Raw genomic sequence first — 21,860 nt, forward strand, 5'->3', positions numbered from 1 at the left:
CTACCCTGTCAACCCCTCTTAGAATCTTAAATATTTCAGTGAGATCACCTCTCATTCTTCTAAACTCCAGAGAGTCATAGAGTCATAGAGTTATACAGCACGGATAGAGGCCCTTCGGCCCATCGTGTCCGCGCCGGCCATCAGCCCTGTCTACTCTAATCCCATATTCCAGCATTTGGTCCGTAGCCTTGTATGCTATGGCATTTCAAGTGCTCATCCAAATGCTTCTTGAATGTTGTGAGGGTTCCTGCCTCCACAACCCTTTCAGACAGTGAGTTCCAGACTCCAACCACCCTCTGGGTGAAAAAGTTCTTTCTCAAATCCCCTCTAAACCTCCCGCCTTTTACCTTGAATCTATGTCCCCTTGTTATAGAACCCTCAACGAAGGGAAAAAGCTCCTTAGTATCCATCCTATCTGTGCCCCTCATAATTTTGTACACCTCAATTATGTCCCCCCTCAGCCTCCTCTGCTCCAAGGAAAACAAACCCAATCTTCCCAGTCTCTCTTCATAGCTGAAGCGCTCCAGCCCTGGTAACATCCTGGTGAATCTCCTCTGCACCCTCTCCAAAGCGATCACATCCTTCCTGTAGTGTGGCGACCAAAACTGCACACAGTACTCCAGCTGTGGCCTAACCAGTGTTTTATACAGCTCCATCATAACCTCCTTGCTCTTATATTCTATGCCTCGGCTAATAAAGGCAAGTATCCCATATGCCTTCTTTACCACCTTATCTACCTGTTCCGCCGCCTTCAGGGATCTGTGAACTTGCACACCAAGATCCCTCTGACCCTCTGTCTTGCCTAGGGTCCTCCCATTCATTGTGTATTCCCTTGCCTTGTTAGTCCCTCCAAAGTGCATCACCTCGCACTTTTCCGGGTTAAATTCCATTTGCCACTGTTCCGCCCATCTGACCAACCCATCTATATCGTCCTGCAGACTGAGGCTATCCTCCTCGCTATTTACCACCCTACCAATTTTTGTATCATCAGCGAACTTACTGATCATACCTTTTACATTCATATCCAAGTCATTAATGTAGACAGCAAGGGACCCAGCACTGATCCCTGTGGTACCCCACTGGCCACAGGCTTCCAGTCACAAAAACAACCTTCGACCATCACCCTCTGCCTTCTGCCACTAAGCCAGTTTTGTATCCAAAGTGCCAAGGCACCCTGGATTCCATGGGCTCGTACCTTCTTGACCAGTCTCCTGTGGGGGACTTTATTGAAGGCCTTACTGAAATCCATGTATACCACATCCACTGCGTTACCCTCATCCACACGCCTATTCTGCCCAATCTCTCCTCATAGGACAACCCTCTCGTCCCAGGAATGAATCTAGTGAACCTTCGTTGCAACGCCTCTAAGGCAAGTATATCCTTCCTTAGGTAAGGAGACCAAAACTCCAGTACTCCAAGTGTTATTTCACCAAAGCCCTGTACGATTGCAGCGAGACTTCCTTATAATACTCCAACCCCCTTGCAATAAAGGCCAACATACCATTTGCCTTCCTAATTGCTTGCTGTACCTGCATGCTAACTTTTTGTGTTTCTTGTACAAGAACACCCAAATCCCTCTGAACACCAACATTTAATAGTTTCTCACCATTTAAAAAATATTCTGTTTTTCTATTTTTCCTATCAAAGCGAATAACCTCACATTTCCCCACATTGTACTCCATCTGCTACCTTCTTGCCCACTCACTTAACCTGTCTATATCCTTTTGCAGACTCTTTGTGTCCTCCTCACAGCTTACTTTCCCACCTAGCTTTGTATCGTCAGCAAACTTGGATACATTACACTCGGTCCCTTCATCTAAGTCATTAATATAGATTGTAAATAGCTGAGGCCCAAGAACCAATCCCTACGACACCCCACTAATTACAATCTGCCAACCTGAAAATAGATTGTCCTGGGAGTGCTTGATGGGATGTAAAGAGAGCTTCATCTTACATCTAACTCATACTATACCTGGCATATGAGTGTTTGCTGAAGCAATGCAGGAGTATTATTCTATTTCTAACCCATAATGGAGCTGACCTGAGAGTGCTTGATGTGAGAGTTTAGAGGGCGCTTTCCTCTGTATCTTATTTTCATTCATTTTTGAGATGTAGACAACACTGGCAAGGCAGCATTTATTGTCCATCCCTAATTGCCCTGAGAGTATTAAGAATCAACCACGTAATGTGGAACTGGAGTCACGTGTAGTTCCAGACCGGGAAGGGTAGCAGGTTCCCTTCCTTGCAGGATATTAATGAACCAGTTGGGTTTACGACGATCCAGCAGCTTTGAAAACCAACAAATTACCAAATTTATTGAGTTCAATTTCACAATTTGCCACGCGGTGCGTGATCCCTCATCTATGTCGATCTTTCTGCGGTGTTTGGCATGGTTGATCATGCTATCCTCCTCCACCGGCTCTCCTCCATTATCCTTGTCTGGTTCCACTCCTAATTATGCAGACAAGGCCAACGCATCTCATAACCTCTGATTTGTTATTCCAGTACCATAACCACGAGGCTACTCTACCGTACATCTAACCTGCTCTACCTCAAAGGAGTTTGATGGTGAACGCCTGATTTTTTGTGCCTCAGTTATGGTGAACCAACCTATCAATCATAATTTTACCAACAGTGGCATGAGTTGCTGTGATTATATTGAGTGTTAAGATCAACAACAATTTACATTTATATAGCACCTTTAACATCGAAAAAGGTCCCGAGGCACTTCACAGAGGCATAATCAGAAATATGTAGATGCTGAGCCAAAGAAGGAGATATTAGGAGCGCTGACCAAAAGCTTGGTCAAAGAGATGGGTTTTAGGGAGGGTCTTGAAGGAGGAGACGCAGAGAGGTTTAGGGAGGGAATTCCAAAGCATGGGGCCTAGATGGCACAGCCACCATTGGTGGGGCGAAGGGAGCAGGGAAATGTAGAAAAGGCCAGAGTTAGAGGAATTGAGAGTTCTGAAGGGTGATGCAGGAGGTTACAGTGTTAGGGATGAGTAAGAGATCATTGTTCAATGGGTAAGAAGCAGAGCCCAGTGCTGGCAAGTATCATTTCCAGTCAATAGGCAGAGTCAATGGTGCTATGAATCCAAGCAATGCAGACCAGGAAGTTCAGAGATTCAAACTCTACTCTGTGTTGAGTGAGGTGGCAATGTTAGGGAGTAAAATTGGTCACAGCACGCTGGGCTAGGTAGATGGAAAAATCAGCAAATGCATCTTGTGCAGACTCACTATTCAGTGACGCCTGCTAGAAAGTAAATGTGTGTGTTTCATAAAACGTACACTTCTACAGCACATCATCATGTCAAAACATCAGTGCGTTTTGAAATAAAGAATTTACATATATATATAGCATCTTTCACAACCTCAGGACGTCCTAAGCGCTTTACAGCCAATTAAATACTTTTGGTGTAGTCAGTGCTGTAACGTAGAGAAACGCTGCAGCCAATTTGCACACGGCAAGGTCCCACAAAGAGCAACCAGATAAATGACCAGATAATCTGTTTTAGTGATGTTGGATGAGGGTTAAATGCTAGTCAGGACATCAGAACTCCCTGCCCTTCTTCAAAATCATGCCATGGGATCTTTAACACCCACCTGATGGGGCCTCGGTTTAACATCTCATCCGAAAGACGGCACCTCCGACAGTACAGCACTCCCTCAGTATTGCACTGGAGTGTCACCCTAGATTATGGGCTCAAGTCTCTGGAGTGAGGCTTGAACCTACTACCTTCATGGTACAGAGAAGAATGCTATACCTTGAAGCACTGTACCTATTGTTATACAAGAAAGCATGACAGCCATTCAACCCCAGCAACATTCCACAAACTGCAACCGTCTGAATGGCCATTTTGTAGCTATTGGTTTTGGGTGGAATGTTCACCTGGACGCCTTCCTTCTCTTTTTCAAAGAGTGTCATGGGATCTTTAACACCCATCGAATCAGGCAGATGGAGATTTTGTGTTTTGAAATTTCCGACCATTTTTCAATGGAAAGGATTCAGATACCATTTATGTTGAGGTGTTGCTTTAAGCTAAAGTATGTACTAGTTGCAGGATGCACTGCAACAAGGCTATTCTGAAGACAGACTGGCTCCTGGGCGTGGAGGAGAGGAACCAGAACAAGAAGATATGCATTATGGATGGAGGTGGTAATGGCATTCCTTCTCCTCATTCAGATCTTCTTGCTGCTGAGCCTTGGGACTTTGTCCTTCCAGTTCCTCAGCTGCAGATGGAAAAATCAATTTTCACGAACAGCAAAGACTCACCATTCACCTGGATGAGTGCAGCTGCAACAACACTCAAGAACTCAACACCATCCAGGATAAAACAGTTCACTTGATTGGTGACCCTGCCACTAGACTCAATATCCACTCCCTCCATCACCAGCACCACCATGGCTGTAGAATGTACAATCTATAGGATGCACTGTAGACACTCACCAAGGTTACTTCAACAGCACCTCCCTCTGAGACCTCTACAACTGAGGACATGAGCGATGATGTTTTGGGAACACTATCATCTCTGAGTTTGCCTCCAAGTCACACACCATCCTAACATGGACATGTATCAACAAGTCCTTCATCGTCACTGGGTCAATATCCTGGAACTCTCTACCTATCACAGGAGCACCATCACAAGGACTACAGTATTCAAGAGGGCCCACCACCACCTCCTCAGGGAAAACAGGGATGGGCAGTAAATAGGAACATAGGAACAGGAGTAGGCCATTCAGCCCCTGTGATCTAACTCCATATACCTGCCTTTGGCCCATATCCCTTAATACCTTTGGTTGCCAAAAAGCTATCTATCTCAGATTTAAAATTAGCAATTGAGCTAGTATCAATTGCCGTTTGCGGAAGAGAGTTCCAAACTTCTACCACCCTTTGTGTGTAGAAATGTTTTCTAATCTCACTCCTGAACGGTCTGGCTCTAATTTTTAGACTGTGCCCCCTAGTCCTCGAATCCCCAACCAGCGGAAATAGTTTCTCTCTATCCACCCTATCCGTTCCCCTTAATATCTTATAAACTTCGATCAGATCACCCCTCAACCTTCTAAACTCCAGAGAATACAACCCCAATTTGCGCAATCTCTCCTCGTAACTTAACCCTTGAAGTCCAGGTATCATTCTAGTAAACCTACGCTGCACTCCCTCCAAGGCCAATATGTCCTTCCAAAGGTGCAGTGCCCAGAACTGCTCACAGTACTTCAGGTGCGGTCTAACCAGGATTTTGTATAGCTGCAGCATAACTTCTGCCCTCTTATACTCTAGTCCTCTAGAAATAAAGGCCAGCATTCCATTAGCCTTATTGATTATGTGGCCTTGCCAGTGTCACCTGCATCCTGAGAACAAATTAAAGAAAAAAAAGATTGTGCAGAATCTAGCATGCCACCATGATTCTCGAAACCCTCAATGTGCTCCCCCAGATCTATCCAGATACCTGTAGTGGGACTTCATTATTCCAATGGTTTGCTCAATTAGGATCCTTGTTGCACCAAGTACTTCATTGCATCTATTCTCCTCTACTATCCTTGGATGACAGAGTGGGATCATCAACCATGGATGCAGAGGGAACCCCAGTCACTGAGCAACCATCTGATCATGTGATTCCGGCCAAATAATCCTGGGATAGTAGACTGACGAAGCACAATAGCACATTGACAGCTTCCCAGTTACTATGCATTGACATGAAGAATAATCTGGCTGGCATCACACACCAGCTGGACATTCACTGAGTGAAAACTCTTTCTACTGATATAGATCAGTGGCTACTCATAGGAATCTTATTAAAGTATATAGAGAACGAACTGGAGAGTGGATTAGACTGGGTGGGATATTAAAGGGTATGAGGGTGAGCAGGAATGTAATTAGACTGGGTGGGATATTAAAAAGTAAAAGAGTGAGCAGGAGATTGGGATTAGACTTGGCGGGATATGAAAGGTGTGGAGAGCAAGCAGGGGGGTGGGATTAGACTGGGTGGGATATTAAAGGGTACAGGGTGAAGGAGGTGGGGGAGGAGTGGGAGAGGAGGAGTGGAGGATCAGGAGTAGGAGAGAAGGAGTGGGGCAGTGGGGAGGAAAGGGGAAGTAAGGGTGCCAGAGGAGTGGGGCAATGGGGAAGGTGTGGGAGAGGAGGAATGGGACAGTGGGGGAGGATTAGGGCAATGAGGAGGAGTAGGAGAAGAGTGGAACAGTCGGAGTGGGAGAGGGGGAGTGAGGCAGAGGGGGAGTGAGGCAGTGGGGGAGGAGGTGGAAAAGGAAGTGTGACGGTGGAGGTGGAGTGGGAGAGGAGCAGTGGGGAATTAGGACAAGTTTATCCTGGACCTGTGCCACCGATCAAATAACCAGTTCAGTAATTTTCTGCCCTGAGTGACAGAAATTGGTCGGGATTGTTGAAGCAGTCTCTCTGGAGTTTTAACACTGTTACAGCCGCCTGAGAATCCACCCATTAAACTCGCAGATGCGGCACCGCCCGCAATACATTGGTGTGTGCAGTAGGGTCGGGAGTTGTGTGAGAGCTCCCCCTAGGGCTTGGCCTCTAGTATAACAGGGATGTGAGAGCTCCCCCTAGGGCTCGGCCTCTATTATAACAGGGATGTGAGAGCTCCCCCTGGGGCCCAGCCTCCAGTATAACAGGGATGTGAGAGCTCCCCCTCGTGCTTGGCCTCTAGTATAACAGGGATGTGAGAGCTCCCCCTCGTGCTTGGCCTCTAGTATAACAGGGATGTGAGAGCTCCCCCTAGGGCTCAGCCTCTAGTATAACAGGGATGTGAGAGCTCCCCCTCGTGCTTGGCCTCTAGTATAACAGGGATGTGAGAGCTCCCCCTAGGGCCCGGCCTCTAGTATAACAGGGATGTGAGAGCTCCCCCTAGGGCCCGGCCTCTAGTATAACAGGGATGTGAGAGCTCCCCCTAATGCTCAGCCTCCAGTATAACAGGGATGTGAGCGCTCCCCCTAGGGCCCAGCCTCCAGTATAACAGGGATGTGAGCGCTCCCCCTAGGGCCCAGCCTCCAGTATAACAGGGATGTGAGAGTTGCCCCAGGGCCCGGCCTCCTGTATAACAGGGATGTGAGAGTTGCCCCAGGGCCCGGCCTCCTGTATAACACGGATGTGAGAGCTCCCCCTAGGGTCCGGCCTCCAGTATAACAGGGATGTGAGAGCTCCCCCTCGTGCTCGGCCTCTAGTATAACAGGGATGTGAGAGCTCCCCCTAGGGCCCGGCCTCTAGTATAACAGGGATGTGAGAGCTCCCCCTAGGGCCCAGCCTCTAGTATAACAGGGATGTGAGAGCTCACCCTAGGGCCCAGCCTCTAGTATAACAGGGATGTGAGAGCTCACCCTAGGGCTTGGCCTCTAGTATAACAGGGATGTGGGAGCTCACCCTAGGCTCAGCCTCCAGTATAACAGGGATGTGAGAGCTCCCCCTAGGCTCAGCCTCTAGTATAACAGGGATGTGAGAGCTCCCCCTAGGGCTCGGCCTCTAGTATAACAGGGATGTGAGAGCTCCCCCTAGGGCTCAGGCTCTAGTATAACAGGGATGTGAGAGCTCCCCCTAGGGCCCAGCCTCTAGTATAACAGGGATGTGAGAGCTCACCCTAGGGCTTGGCCTCTAGTATAACAGGGATGTGAGAGCTCCCCCTAGGGCCCAGCCTCTAGTATAACAGGGATGTGAGAGCTCACCCTAGGGCTTGGCCTCTAGTATAACAGGGATGTGAGAGCTCACCCTAGGGCTCGGCCTCTAGTATAACAGGGATGTGAGAGCTCCCCCTAGGCTCAGCCTCTAGTATAACAGGGATGTGAGAGCTCCCCCTAGGGCTCGGCCTCTAGTATAACAGGGATGTGAGAGCTCCCCCTAGGCTCAGCCTCTAGTATAACAGGGACGTGAGAGCTCCCCCTCGTGCTCGGCCTCTAGTATAACAGGGATGTGAGAGCTCCCCCTAATGCTCGGCCTCTAGTATAACAGGGATGTGAGAGCTCCCCCTAATGCTCAGCCTCCAGTATAACAGGGATGTGAGCGCTCCCCCTAGGGCCCAGCCTCCAGTATAACAGGGATGTGAGCGCTCCCCCTAGGGCCCAGCCTCCAGTATAACAGGGATGTGAGAGTTGCCCCAGGGCCCGGCCTCCTGTATAACAGGGATGTGAGAGTTGCCCCAGGGCCCGGCCTCCTGTATAACACGGATGTGAGAGCTCCCCCTAGGGTCCGGCCTCCAGTATAACAGGGATGTGAGAGCTCCCCCTCGTGCTCGGCCTCTAGTATAACAGGGATGTGAGAGCTCCCCCTAGGGCCCGGCCTCTAGTATAACAGGGATGTGAGAGCTCCCCCTAGGGCCCAGCCTCTAGTATAACAGGGATGTGAGAGCTCACCCTAGGGCCCAGCCTCTAGTATAACAGGGATGTGAGAGCTCACCCTAGGGCCCAGCCTCTAGTATAACAGGGATGTGAGAGCTCACCCTAGGGCTTGGCCTCTAGTATAACAGGGATGTGGGAGCTCACCCTAGGCTCAGCCTCCAGTATAACAGGGATGTGAGAGCTCCCCCTAGGCTCAGCCTCTAGTATAACAGGGATGTGAGAGCTCCCCCTAGGGCTCGGCCTCTAGTATAACAGGGATGTGAGAGCTCCCCCTAGGGCTCAGGCTCTAGTATAACAGGGATGTGAGAGCTCCCCCTAGGGCCCAGCCTCTAGTATAACAGGGATGTGAGAGCTCACCCTAGGGCTTGGCCTCTAGTATAACAGGGATGTGAGAGCTCCCCCTAGGGCCCAGCCTCTAGTATAACAGGGATGTGAGAGCTCACCCTTGGGCTTGGCCTCTAGTATAACAGGGATGTGAGAGCTCACCCTAGGGCTCGGCCTCTAGTATAACAGGGATGTGAGAGCTCCCCCTAGGCTCAGCCTCTAGTATAACAGGGATGTGAGAGCTCCCCCTAGGGCTCGGCCTCTAGTATAACAGGGATGTGAGAGCTCCCCCTAGGGCTCGGCCTCTAGTATAACAGGGATGTGAGAGCTCCCCCTAGGGCTCAGGCTCTAGTATAACAGGGATGTGAGAGCTCCCCCTAGGCTCAGCCTCTAGTATAACAGGGACGTGAGAGCTCCCCCTCGTGCTCGGCCTCTAGTATAACAGGGATGTGAGAGCTCCCCCTAATGCTCAGCCTCTAGTATAACAGGGACGTGAGAGCTCCCCCTGGGGCTCGGCCTCTAGTATAACAGGGATGTGAGAGCTCCCCCTGGGGCCCGGCCTCCAGTATAACAAGCCATGTGAGAGCTCCCCCTGGGGCCCGGCCTCCAGTATAACAAGCCATGTGAGAGCTCCCCCAATCCCTGGCCTCCAGTATAACAGGGGTGTGAGAGCTCCCCCAATCCCTGGCCTCCAGTATAACAGGGCGTGTGAGAGCTCCCCCTTGGGCCCGGCCTCCAGTATAACAGGGATGTGAGAGCTCCCCCAATCCTTGGCCTCCAGTATAACAAGGATTTGAGATCTCCCCCTAGGGTCCGGCCTCCAATATAACAGGGCGCGTGACAGCCCCCCCCCCCTAGGGCCTGGACTCCAGTATAGCAGGGCATGTGAGAGCCCCCCTCGGGTCCAGCCTCCATTATAACAGGGGGTGTCAGAGCTCCCCCTAGGGCCCAGCCTCCAGTATAACCAGGGTGGGGAGGGTGAGAGCTCCCCCTAGGGCCCAGCCTCCACTATAACAGGGGGTGTCAGAGCTCCCCCTAGGGCCCAGCCTCCAGGATAACAGGGGGAGTGTGAGAGCTCCCCCTAGGGTCCAGCCTCCAGTATAACAGGGCATGTGAGCGCTCTCCTTAGTGTCCAGCCTCTAGTATAACAGGGTGGGTGAGCACCCTCCAGCCAATGGAAACAGTTTCTCTCTATCTACTCTAAGAAAATCCTTCATAATTTTGAACCCCTCTATTAAATTTCCCCATATCTTCTCTGCTCTAAGGAGAACAATCCCAACTTCTCTAGTCTCTCCACATAACTGAAGTCCCTCATCCCTGGGACCATTCTCCTCTACACCTTCCAAGGCCTTGACATCCTTCCTGAAGTGTGCTGCCCAGAATTGGACACAATATTCCAGATGAGGCCTAACCAGCCTCCTCAGGGCTGAGTTGAGAAAACAGCAGAGTTCGTCTGGAACATTGAGAACAAATAAGAAAGTATGAAGGAAGAATTTACATTTATCTTGCATTCCTGGGAGTTAAACAGTTTTTTAAAAGACTTCCGCTAAAAAAAACAAAGGCGGGGCAAAGGAGCCTCTACTGTTACAGTAGTAAACTTACTGCGCTATCACTAGTTTAATTATGGGCTGAATTTGCACCCGTGGTGGGGGAGTAGCACCCTGAAAATGGCGGGCAATGATCTACCGCCCCAATGTAGCTGTTGCCATGACAACGTTCATTGGTAGGCCCATTTAAACTGGAAATTGGGGTCCTATGACATCAGGAGACCCTCCCCATTGACGTTTTCTGGAGTGATCCTTTAGGAACGCGAACCAGTTCACTCCCACCAGCACCAGCTGTCTGCCCAGCAGAAGGGGACCTGAAAGGTCGGTGCCTCCTAATTTTTGTGGGGCTGGAGTGCCCTTCACTGCCCCACAAACCCAGCCTGGACCGCTGCTGCTCCCCCTTCCCCCTTCTGCCGATAGGGGCCCCTCTAACTCCAGGTACCTGCTATGGTGACTTATGACCGCAGCCTGCTGGTCTGGTACAAATGAAGCCCGATCCTCAAAACTGGACCCGGGCACCCCGGGTACCACTCTGAAGGAAAATCGACCCCAATGCATTTCTTTTAAAATCCAAAATGAAAAACTATTTATAAAATCATGATTTCATTTTTCATCTCTTTTTCTTTTCCTGCCCTACTCTCTAGTTCAGTTTTCTGAGTGGAGCTCCGGTGGAATTGCTCACGGATCAGGTTGTCGTTGCCGTTGCCGTGAGCCAACACCCAGCCCTGTGAGAGAACGTGACCTCAGTACCAAAGATAACATGATGGCAGCTGTGCCTCCTTTTTGAGCAAGGGGCTGGTTCCAATGCTGGTGCCATAGCGATTGTGCCACTTTCTTGTGTGAGGGAGGTGGGCGCAAGGTTTAGTCATGTAGTGAACTGTCATGGTGGCTGCTTCGCATTATTTTGTAGAACCTGATTGGTTATGTTTTTATTTTGTAGTTGGGGGTCAATTGTGAACTGGTGAATCAGAAAATTCAGAAAGGTTTTTTTTGTAGAGTTTGTTTATTGATGAAATGTGATTGGTGACATAACCAATTAGGAAGCTGTAATAAAACCAATTTTCTGACAACTGAAATAATAGTTGTACCAGTGGACCCCCAAGTATTGGTCAGAGGTGCCATTGGTCAAAGGCATCCAGGCTTGACTGGTCACAAACTGGAGGAGACCAACATGTCTGCTTATCAGGAGGCAGGTCATTGAGATTTGACCTCATCCTGCTGTTGGAATGACAGGTCAAAGGTTACAGGTGTTTTCCAGTCAACTGCAGGGAGCTTGGGCTGCCAGTGAGTTGTGGTCTGTGGTGCTCTGAGGGGGTTAATTGCGTTTTCTTCAAACAACATTTGCTATTCAAAAGTCATAAATTTTCATAAATGTCTTTATTAATAATAGGCAGGGGTATATATGCACCAATGTTGGCATGCAATATGAGCGTCACTTTGAAGTTTACATACTGTTGATGAAAGGACATCAAAGCCAAAATGGTCCCGTCATCATAATTCTTATCCCCCAATCCCCTCACTCCTCTCCTGAAGAAGTTCACTCATGCTGAGATCCAGTTCCACAAGCACTGGCTGTGCTCCAATGCCTCCCCAAGTGGTCACTGCAAGCAGTACAGTGAAGGGGCCATGAGGCTGATCCCTCGTGTGTTATGAGAAGCCGCCCGGAGAAGCTCAGACTCTTCAACTTTGAGAGGAGGTGAATGAGAGGGGACTTTATATTAGTGGATTATACAAAGTGAAATTTTAAGGTTTTTTAAAATTTATTCTTAAGATGTAGGCATCATTGGTAAGGCTGGCATTTATTGCCACCCCTAGTTGCCCTGAGAAGGTGGTGGTGGGCCTTCTTCTTGAACCACAGCCTTTAGAGGTTTGATTCAACTGAATGACTTCAGAGGGCTGTTAAGAGTCAACCACATTGGCGTGGGACTGGAGTCACATATAAAAACAACAACAACTCGCATTTATCTAGCCCCTTTAATAGGCCAACAGGTTTCCTTCTCCAAAGGACGTTAATGAAAATTTATACGACAATCTGACAGCTCCATGGTCACTTTTACAAATACCAGCTTTTTAAAACTGAATTCAAGTTCTCAAACTGTCATAGTGGGTTTTGAACTCATCATTCTCTGTATTACTAGCTCATTAACATAACTGCGGTATGGTAGCATAGTGGTTAAGGCATGACTGCAGGACAAGGGGACATGGGGAACAAACCGATTAAAGGCAAGGGCAGGACTGATGCCAGGGAACAGTTCTTCACCCAGAGTGATTAGTTCCTGAAATGGGAGCTGGATAAGGGAGTGGAGGCAAAAACACTCGAGTTGTTCAAGTGGCAGTTATATGTCGTAATAGGGGAGGCAAACCAAAGCCTTCAACAACCTTGAGCCATTATTTCGTCAGTGATGCCCTCCAGCACTGACTCTGCTGCATTTTGCAGGGTCAATGAGAGGGGACCACGGAAGGAAGGAAAGAAAAAACTTGCATTTATATAAAATCGTTCACAACCATATACATCTTGCTGATTAAGTACTTTTGAAGTGTAGTCACTGTTGTAATGGAGGAAATGAAGAAAAACATCCCCTCGCCCACCTCCAAGAGAAAGTAATGAACACATTACATAATGTTCAACAACCAGCTTCTCTTGTATCCCAATTCGTTGCTCCTTAACTGAGGTGGGAAACGAAACAGCGATGTCCCAAGAACAAACCTGTGGGATATTAGACATTTGTGCCCGCTTTTCCTCTCATTCTACTTCTATGAAAATTCATTCCAGGATTTGGGTTTAAGCTTTGACGGATCTCTGGGAAGTTCGACTGTCCGTCACCCTTCATCCTTTGAACCTTAACACTTCTGCCTGCTCTGGTTTGTGAATCTTGAACATCAAAGTCAGTTGGAGCCCTCTGCTCCTTTGTTGTCTTTCTGGCCTCTGATGAGGACCGATGCCTTTGACTGGCACGGCCAAGACTTGGCTTGCTTGGAATAATCTGCCCTTGGTCACCAGTTTGGGCCTGGGTTTGTTTTGCATGTGTGATTGATGTGAGGTTGGCATTGGAGTCATCCATTGGGCTTTCCTTCTTTGGTGGAGGGCATGAAGAGTTGCGTTTGGCGCGCCCTTCTGAGCGGTTCAATCTCCTCCCTCGCTGACATGGCCCACTGCTTCCAGTCACTGAGGACAAAGCGCTTTTCCCCAAAACATACTGCAGGCTTTTATAACTCTCAGTTGGTGGTCCCACCAACTTAATGGTTCGATTATCTTTTATCAGTAGGACTCCTTTTAAAAAACCTTTCAGCAACTCGCACCTTTTCAATATCTTCTGCTTTTCACAGGCTTTCATCGCATTCAGGTCAACCTGATGTGTCCTCAGTTGCTGTTGGACCTTTTGGAGGTGATCACAAACTGCAGTCTGGGCATGCGACAGACTGGCATAGCAATTGATTGCTGCTTGTTTTCGGTGTAAATGTATCTCACACAGATCTTCAAAGTAAGATATTTCAATGCGTGCGGAGTAATCTTCAAGAACCTGATGAATCTCATTCATGTCATAAGCCTCCAGGTATTCAAAAACCAATCTATCAACTGTGAAGCTTAAGTCAGGAGAAGCAGAAGGGCCAGTTGAAGAATGAGATGAATATGCATGCAGGCTGCTGTCGTCCATTTTAGAAAAGGCACCTTTCCTCTGTTTAGAAGGGCAGTTGTATCCCACTGCGCCGTGAAGCCCACTGATGCTCCTGTGAGCATGTGGAGATGTATCTTCAATGTTGCAGGAACTGGTAACTGATCGAGAGGATGGAGATGAAGCCAAAGGTGATGGGGAACTATTGCTTTTACCAGAACAGACTCTTGATGTAGAAGACCATGACTGTACATCTGAGGTGTGCTGGGTAGCACTGTAATAATCTTCCTCGCTTGTTGTTGATGAATCTGAGCTTCTACGTGAAGGCATTTGTTGCCTGTAATTAATAAAAGCTCCAGATTTTACAGATTTCCCATCTCTATCGAGCTTTTTTTTGTCATTGGCCGAATGTCCGAGATCGGTGACTACATGTGGTGACTGACGGGGAAACAAGTTCATAAGGTCACTCTGAAGTTTCTTTAAAGATGTGAAAGAGCCTTTGATCTCCATAATGGAGCCCTTGTAACTTACAACTTGAAAGCCATGTCTGAAGATTAATTGACGAGCCTTCCCAGTGGGAAAGTGGAGTATATTGAGTTTTGTTCTCACAGACTGTATCACCTGTTATATCAAAAAGCAATATCGAATTAGCACCACCTGCCCTTTCACCTCCTTCCTTCCCACCATCCAGGGTCCCAAACATTCCTTCCAGGTGAAACAGCGATTTACTTGTACTTCTTCCAATTTAGTATTCTGTATTCACTACTCACAATGCGGTCTCCTCTACACTGGGGAGACCAAACGTAGATTGGGTGATCGCTTTGCTGAACATCTCCACTCAGTCCGCAAGCGTGACCCTGACCTGCCGGTCGCTTGACATTTTAATTTTCCATCCCACTCCCACTCTGATCTCTCTGTTCTCGCCCTCCTACACTGTTCCAATGAAGCTCAACCCAAGCTCGAGGAACAACACCTCATCTTTCAATTAGGCACCTTACCAGCTTCCGGGCTCAACATTGATTTCAATAACTTCAGATCATAAACACTGCTCCCATTTTTCCAGACAGCAGTTGTTGGTAATGGTTCTGATGTTGCCATTTACAGCTCTGCTAGACCCATCTTTTGTTTCTTTATTGTCCCATTACCATCCCCTTTTGCCTTGCACCATCATTCCTTTTGTCATTTAATCACTCCTGCCCTCCACCCTATGACAGCCCCTTTGTTTTCCACCCCCCTCTTTTTCCCTGGTTCTGTACTTGCTTATAAACTGTTAAATCTCTAACTTCTTTCAGTTCTGATCAAAAGTCATCGACCTGAAATGTTAACTCTGGTTCTCTATCCACAGATATTACCTGACCTGCTGAGTGTTTCCAACATTTTCTGTTTTTATTTCAGGTTTCCAGCATCCGCGGTATTTTGCTTTTCACCTCTGTTAACTGCGATTCAGAACAAATTTGGGATAACTAAGAGCTGGCGGTGAGCAATCAGTCCATGACACAGTTAGTAATCATTAGAATGAAACTCGAGCAGATTATATTTCTTGTTTAGAAAACTAGGTGAACATCTAAGGCCCAAAGTGCAACCAAGTTTGAAAAGAGCAAGAGAGAAGACAATGAGGATTTTTAGGTAACACAAAGCTTGAGTTTTGAAAACCTGCAGATTGCGGCACGACATGTGATAAGTATAGCATACATAGGTGGAACAGGTAACTTTGGACCTATGGTTCCCAAAGCTCTCCACCACTGGGGGTTTCTCTCATCTCTTTCTTCGTCTAGGTCCATCTAGTTCCCCTTCTACCATCCTGGTAGTCGCATGGTACAACGATAATGGAATTGTTGACTAATCATGGAATATTCAGGTGGGCCTGTAAATGGGCGAGAAGTCCATGTTCCTAAAATAGGCAGGAGGCTGTTCAAACATGCAAACCAGGGCCCTAAGCTGGTTGTAGGACCATGATACAAAATTCGAGTACAAACGGGCGGACTTTGTACTGCGCAAGCTCCGCCTAGATGTACCAGGTATTGAGGGCCTAACCAGCATACTAAACAGACACGAAACTCTTTAAGCGTTATGTATTTGTGGAGCCAGAACGAGGAGGAGTGCTCCTCCTAACTCCACAGAAATATTCCGGGCCGCTATCGGCCTGGGGTTTGCCCCTCTCAGCTTTGCCTGTTTCCCCCCTCTCCCAGGACCTACCTGCGGTGCAGCTCTGCTTCGCGTTGGAGCTAAGCAGAATTTGTCAGGCCCCGAATGGCGAGCAGCATCGGGATGCCCGTTTGGCACCCCCAGCTTCCCGCTTCCATTCAAAATAAGTTGGGACGCCGAATTTAGCTTGGGCTTCTGACTGGCATGGGCTGCGTGCAGAGCGATCGTTCCACCGACTTAGGGCCTGTTTTGGGCGCAAATTAAATTTCTCCCCCAAAGTATATACCTGTTCATTATCAGTGTTGCTGTGCCCTTCTTCAATCTCACGTATATCCAATTTGTATTTCTTCTCCTCTAACTGCAGTGTGTGTTCTCGTTTAAGGACGTTTTTTGCATCTGTAAGAAAGAAGTAATTTGAGGAATACCAGACTGCAGACTGTAGTGGGTTGCATTACCTCACAGGGAGGTCAGGCCCTAACTGTGTAACTCAGCATGCTGCCTGTAGTAGCCCTGCAGGCCGCAACCAACAAGGTCAGATTTTAAAATATACTTAACTGAATGTGGAGCCGGGTGGAGCAGGAGTGCTTCCGACCCCACATTCAAAGAACGCAGGCTGCTCCACCCCCTCCTATCGCCATCCCTACCCCCCTCCCCCAATTACTGCCTCTGCCCTTCGCGATCCCGGCCTCTGCCCTCCCCGATCCCGGCCTCTGGGCCCACCCCCCCAATCCCGGCCTCTGGGACCCCCCCCCCAATCCCGGCCTCTGGGACCCCCCCCCCCACCTCGATCCCGGCCTCTGCCCTCCCCAATTGCAACCCACCCTCCTGGCCACCTATCCTCCCCCTACCCGATCGCCCCCCTCTGCCTGTCCCTTTTAAACACTTACTTGGGCCAATCCCAGCGTCGCAGAGGCCTGATCTCCCATTCCTTTTTGCCGGTGAGCTGCCTGATGACGCCCATTAGGTGTCCGCAACTCACTGGCTCAATGATAATGAGGACTCCGACCCAATATCGGGTGCACCTCGGGCCAATCCATTAAGGCATAGGGATTGTTCCCTGCGCACTCACTTTCTCGGCCTAGGTGTGTCAACAAATAACATCTAAGCCCATGAATTAAAAATATCCTTAAGAAACAAACTGCCAGCAAAGTAATGTGAGAGACCCTCTCTTCTCAGATATCAGCTGAAGTACCTTCTTCCTTCTCAAAGATGATATATGCACAGTGTTTAACACTTGTTGGATATTCCACGTCCAGCACTTCACCCCCTCCATTGCTTTGCCTCTGGAAATGAATGGTCAGTTTATCCAACATCCGCTCCTCAGAAATGATATTGGGAACATTCAGGACCTGAATTTTCTTGGGATTATGCAACATCATTTCTTGTTCCTGGAGTCTGTGGAGAGCAAACCTTTGATTGAGTTGAATTTTTGTTGACATCCTGTACTACTGTCTGAACAACACTCAAATAAAGCAGGTAAGGGGAGACGAGGATAATTTTTTTTACACAGCGAGTTGTTATGATCTGGAATGCACTGCCTGAAAGGGTGGTGGAAGTAGGTTCAATAGTAACTTTCAAAAAGCAATTCGATATATATTGAATAGAAAATATTTGCAGGGCTGTTGGGAAAGAGCGGGGGAGTGGAACTAATTGGATAGCTCTTTCAAAGAGCTGGCACAGGCACGGTTAGCCAAATGGCCTCCTTCTGTGCTGTATGTAATGCTGCATCGAATAACACCTCTAAGAACTAAGAGCTGGATGGCTATCTGCTTAGGAGATGAACTGAGGGTTACAAGGATAAGCACAGATAGATACAGTCAAATGCTTGTGGAACTTGATGGTTCCTGAGCAGCTGGGACTCTGGAAATGTCGGATCAAGGAAAGGAAATGGTGCAGGATGAATAATATCGAATGTAAGGGTGCATGGACATTGTGGGATTGGGGCGAAAGGAATTTTCCAGAACTTTTCCTTCAGGAGATTGGAATGGGTTGGGGTAGACTTGACAACAGAGTAGATTGTACAAGGTCTGTGGAAGAAGTTGGTTTGTTGGACTGAAGAACCTCTGCTCATTTTGTGGCTTATTATAGAGCGAGAGACCACCAATAAAGAAAGAACTTGTATTTATATAGCATCTGTCACAAGCTCAGGATGTCCCAAAGCAAGTCATAGCCAGTGAAGCATTTGTGAAGTGCAGTCACTATTGTAATGTAGGAAACACGTCAGCCAATTTGCACAGTGCAAGGTCCCACTAGCAATGAGATAAATCTGTTTTAGTGATGTTGGTTAATGGATAAATGTTGGCCAGGACACCAGAATTTCCCTGCTCATCTTCAAATACTGCCATGAGATCTTTGTTGTCCACCTAAGAGGCAGATAAGGCCTTGGTTTAATGCCTCGTCCAAAAGACGGCACCTCCGACAGTGCAACATTCCCTTGAAGTGTCAGCCTATATGGTGTGCTCAAGTCTCTGGAGTGGGGCCTGAACCCACGACCTTCTGACTCAGAGGTGAGAGCCAAGGCTATGACTTCAACCACCTAATTATATCACCGTGGATGTGTACATTTACAGGAAATAACACAAACTGGAGTGAGGCTTAGAGGCATCTGACTCAGAAGTTAAAGGGCTTGAGCCCAACTCCAGACAGCCCCGGTGAGTGGAGACTGGAACATGAACTTTAAATACTGGATTGACATCCAGCGGGGTACTCGCGTTCGGACGGAGCGACCACTGGCTCATTGGTCGTGTTCCTGCCTCTGTCAGAAGGGTTGGGATCGGGCCTCACTCTATACTGCCCCAGCAAGTGGAGACCGGAGCACCAGCCCGGAATACAGGGTTTCTGCACAACAAGGACACTTGCGTCCAAAGGATGTGGGTGCCCCTACCCCCCCACCGTCATAAAGAGTAGGTGGGACTCTCTAGTCTTGGTTGTAGCCCACCTAGTAAAGATACTCCCAAGATAAAAACCGTGAGGAAGGCAATGGGAAACCACCTCTCTTCCCCTGGTAAGTGACTTGAGAATCTCACATGAGACTTGAGTTAGGACCTGCTCTAGGGCATAACACAACAGATGGACTAACACAAGTAAAAGCCACTTAATGTCCCCCTTGATGTAACAGAAGGAAGCTTTTTGATTAACCTGTGGAGATTTTCCCACTATTTCTTTTTAGTTAACTTCTACAATTTTTTTTCATTCTCGGGATGAGCCTCATTGGCAAGGCTGACATTTATTGCCCATTCGTGGTTGCCCTCAGGAGGTGGGGGGCCACCCGCTTGACCCACTGCAGTCAGTGTGGTGAAGGTGCTCCCGCAGTGCTGTTAGGTAGGGAGTTCCAGGATTTTGGCCCAGTGATGATGAAGGAACAGCAATATATGTCCAAGGCAGGATAGCATGTGACTTGGAGGTGATGATTTTCTGCTATGGACTCGCAATCCAGGGAACATGAGTTCAAATCCCCCTGTAGCAGTTTGAGAATTTGAATTCAGTTTAACAAAATTCTGCATATATTTTATTACAAATCTTGCATCTGCATGCACTTTCTGTCTGAAAACACTTATTTCTTGTTTTTCACACTTGTCAACATTTCCATTATCAATTCTCTATGTGCACATTTGAAATGGAAAAGTCCTATGTTAGTTGCTCCTGTCACTTTGCAACTAAAGACTCTGGCCAGTAGGTGTCATTGCATCCTCTTTTCGTCACAAATTGCTCAAAATGCTTTCTGAAAATCTTTTATACATTTTCTTTTATCAATAACTAAAATTTCAGTCCAAAATAATGGTTTAAACAAAAATAAAAATTCAAAAATTATATATGTCATTATTCAATTTAGCTTTAAATGCCTTCATTAAAGTTTTTATTTGAAGGCCTCAACCTCTCCCAAAAGCCTTGGACTTGATTATTTGCTCAGCTGTGTTGCTGTAGTTGAAGGCAGGTGCTGCAGTCTGAGCACGTGCAGTGTGCACAATTTCTCAAGATGCATAGGTATCATTTAAGCTAGCCAAATGATAAAATGCTTCTCTCTCAATCTCTACCAAAATATGTGAATTTGCTATTCAAAATTATTTGAAGATGAACTAGCGGACCAATTCCAAATGCTTTATTCAGGTAAAGTTTATTATGTGTTATCGTGAGAGGCTGCGTGTGTTCGTTTGTGTGTGTGTGAGAAAGAGAGAAGTGGACTTTTCAATCTGTTCATCAAAATTGGGCAATGCTTCCTTTCCATAGGCAGTGGCAATAATTTAACCATCTAGAGAAGGAGAAACAAAAACCACAGGACTGCAGTTGATGGCAGACGCATAGACCTCCACCATCAGCTACCCTGTTAATACAAACAACTCGATCCGCAGGCCAGGGGCGATGTTTGTCTTGCGGAGGCCCTACATTTTACTAGACCATGAAACTAAATACTACCTGCTTAATCTGGCGTCAAATCCCCACTGTTACGATTGTGAAAAGGTTTATCTGCAATAGGTAATATAAAAATAGTTGAGAAAACAAGCAGGGGTCAGCTATTACCATCACGTAGGGGATCCTTTGGATCCGCTCAGGGTCTCGTGTAGTTTCACAGGTTGCTCGGTCCTCACGTTGAGTTCAACCGGGAAGTTGGGGTCTGGATATGGAAATGAGGCCCAGGAGTCAAAAATCTCTCTGGGCCATGATATGCGAGCTTGTTGCTCGCCCAGGTCTCTCACACAGAATTATCCCGCCCCGCGATAAAATCAGGGCCATAGAATCATCCAGCACAGAAGGAGGCCATTTGGCCCATCGTGCCTGTAGCTTTGAAAGAGCTATCCAATTAGTCAGACTCCCTCCCTCCCTCCCTTCTGCCCTTTTCTTTCCCCATAGCCCTGCAAATTTTTTTTTATTCGTTCATGGGATGTGGGCATCGCTGGCGAGGCCAGCATTTATTGCCCATCCCTAATTGCCCTCGAGAAGGTGGTGGTGAGCCACCTTCTTGAACCGCTGCAGTCCATGTGATGAAGGTTCTCCCACAAATTGTTCCTTTATCCAATTCCGTATTGAAAGTTACTACTGAATCTGCTTCCACCATCTTTTCAGATCATAACAACCCGTGTAAAAAACAAAAATTCTCATCAAAGACCCCTCCTCTCTCTCCAGCCCCCCCCCCCCAGGTTCTTTAGACAATCTTCCCATCTCCCCATTTCCTGTTCCAAATCCCAGAATTGCACCCGATGTCCCCCCCCCCCACTAAACATTTATAAATGGTCACACCCCCAATCCTGGAGAGGGGTTAATGTAACGCTGGGATTCTGACAGATTCCTCGGCAGGGGAACTCTCTTAGTAGCTGCCCCCCACCCCCACAACTCTCATAAAAGTCGATTTTTCTTACCTGCTACTAACTCACTCTTCAAAAAACCGGACCCTGCTCTTACCGACGTGTTTTTTTTCCTCCTTTACTAATCAGTTTCGTTATAAGAAATATCCGGCAGTATTTGACGGAGCAGACAGAGAGCTCCGAGGGACATACCCATGTCCATGGACCTTACCTTTTCGGGGGAGTGGGGGTAACTTCGCGTCGTTCCATCTTATTTCTCGCTGAAATCGCCACCGAGTGTTAGTTTCCGAGTCTGGACTAAGTCCCTGCGCAGGAAAATCGAAAGTGAAATCGACTTTAGAGAATTTTTGAGTCAACAGCTCTCCCCACTGGCTCACTCTTTATTTCATTCCATATTCACCCTTTGAGCTGCTTGTGTTTCTTTTATACTTTTCAAACAACCACGAAAAGCCCACGAATTTTTTTTTGTGTTTAGGCCCCTTTTATAAGAAGGGGGAGAGGGGGGTTAGGGTGTGCTTTATTTTTTAAAAAGCAAATCAAAATCAAATATTAAACAAAGTCAAATAATAATTTTA

The 21,860-nt window shown here is 47.6% G+C and overlaps 1 protein-coding gene across 2 annotated transcripts; it reads right to left on the minus strand.

Moving 5' to 3' along the window:
• Nucleotides 1–11,584: 11,584 nt before the first annotated feature.
• On the minus strand, nucleotides 11,585–21,635 carry si:dkey-154b15.1 (uncharacterized). 2 transcript variants are annotated; one of them, XM_067978833.1, is made up of 4 exons: nucleotides 21,497–21,635; nucleotides 17,178–17,380; nucleotides 16,272–16,381; nucleotides 11,585–14,461 (listed from the first exon to the last, which is right to left on the minus strand). In XM_067978833.1, exons 1-4 carry the CDS (start codon nucleotides 21,532–21,534, stop codon nucleotides 12,944–12,946), a joined length of 1,869 nt encoding a protein of 622 aa, XP_067834934.1. In that variant the 5' UTR covers nucleotides 21,535–21,635; the 3' UTR covers nucleotides 11,585–12,943. The 2 variants fall into 2 exon arrangements, with proteins under 2 accessions (XP_067834934.1, XP_067834935.1); XM_067978834.1 differs by lacking the exon at nucleotides 21,497–21,635 and adding an exon at nucleotides 21,340–21,449.
• Nucleotides 21,636–21,860: the final 225 nt, after the last annotated feature.

The sequence above is a fragment of the Heptranchias perlo genome, chromosome 3 (genome assembly GCF_035084215.1).
Source record: "Heptranchias perlo isolate sHepPer1 chromosome 3, sHepPer1.hap1, whole genome shotgun sequence".
Lineage (NCBI taxonomy): Eukaryota > Metazoa > Chordata > Chondrichthyes > Hexanchiformes > Hexanchidae > Heptranchias > Heptranchias perlo.

Excerpts from the sequence above, each read along its gene's own strand:
- si:dkey-154b15.1 (XM_067978833.1), bottom strand. The coding sequence starts at position 21,534 with ATGGAACGACGCGAAGTTACCCCCACTCCCCCGAAAAG. Across the intron at positions 17,381-21,496 it reads ACCCCCACTCCCCCGAAAAG|ACTCCAGGAACAAGAAATGA; the intron begins GTAAGGTCCATG and ends TGCTCTCCACAG. Across the intron at positions 14,462-16,271 it reads GCAACACTGATAATGAACAG|GTGATACAGTCTGTGAGAAC; the intron begins GTATATACTTTG and ends TTGATATAACAG.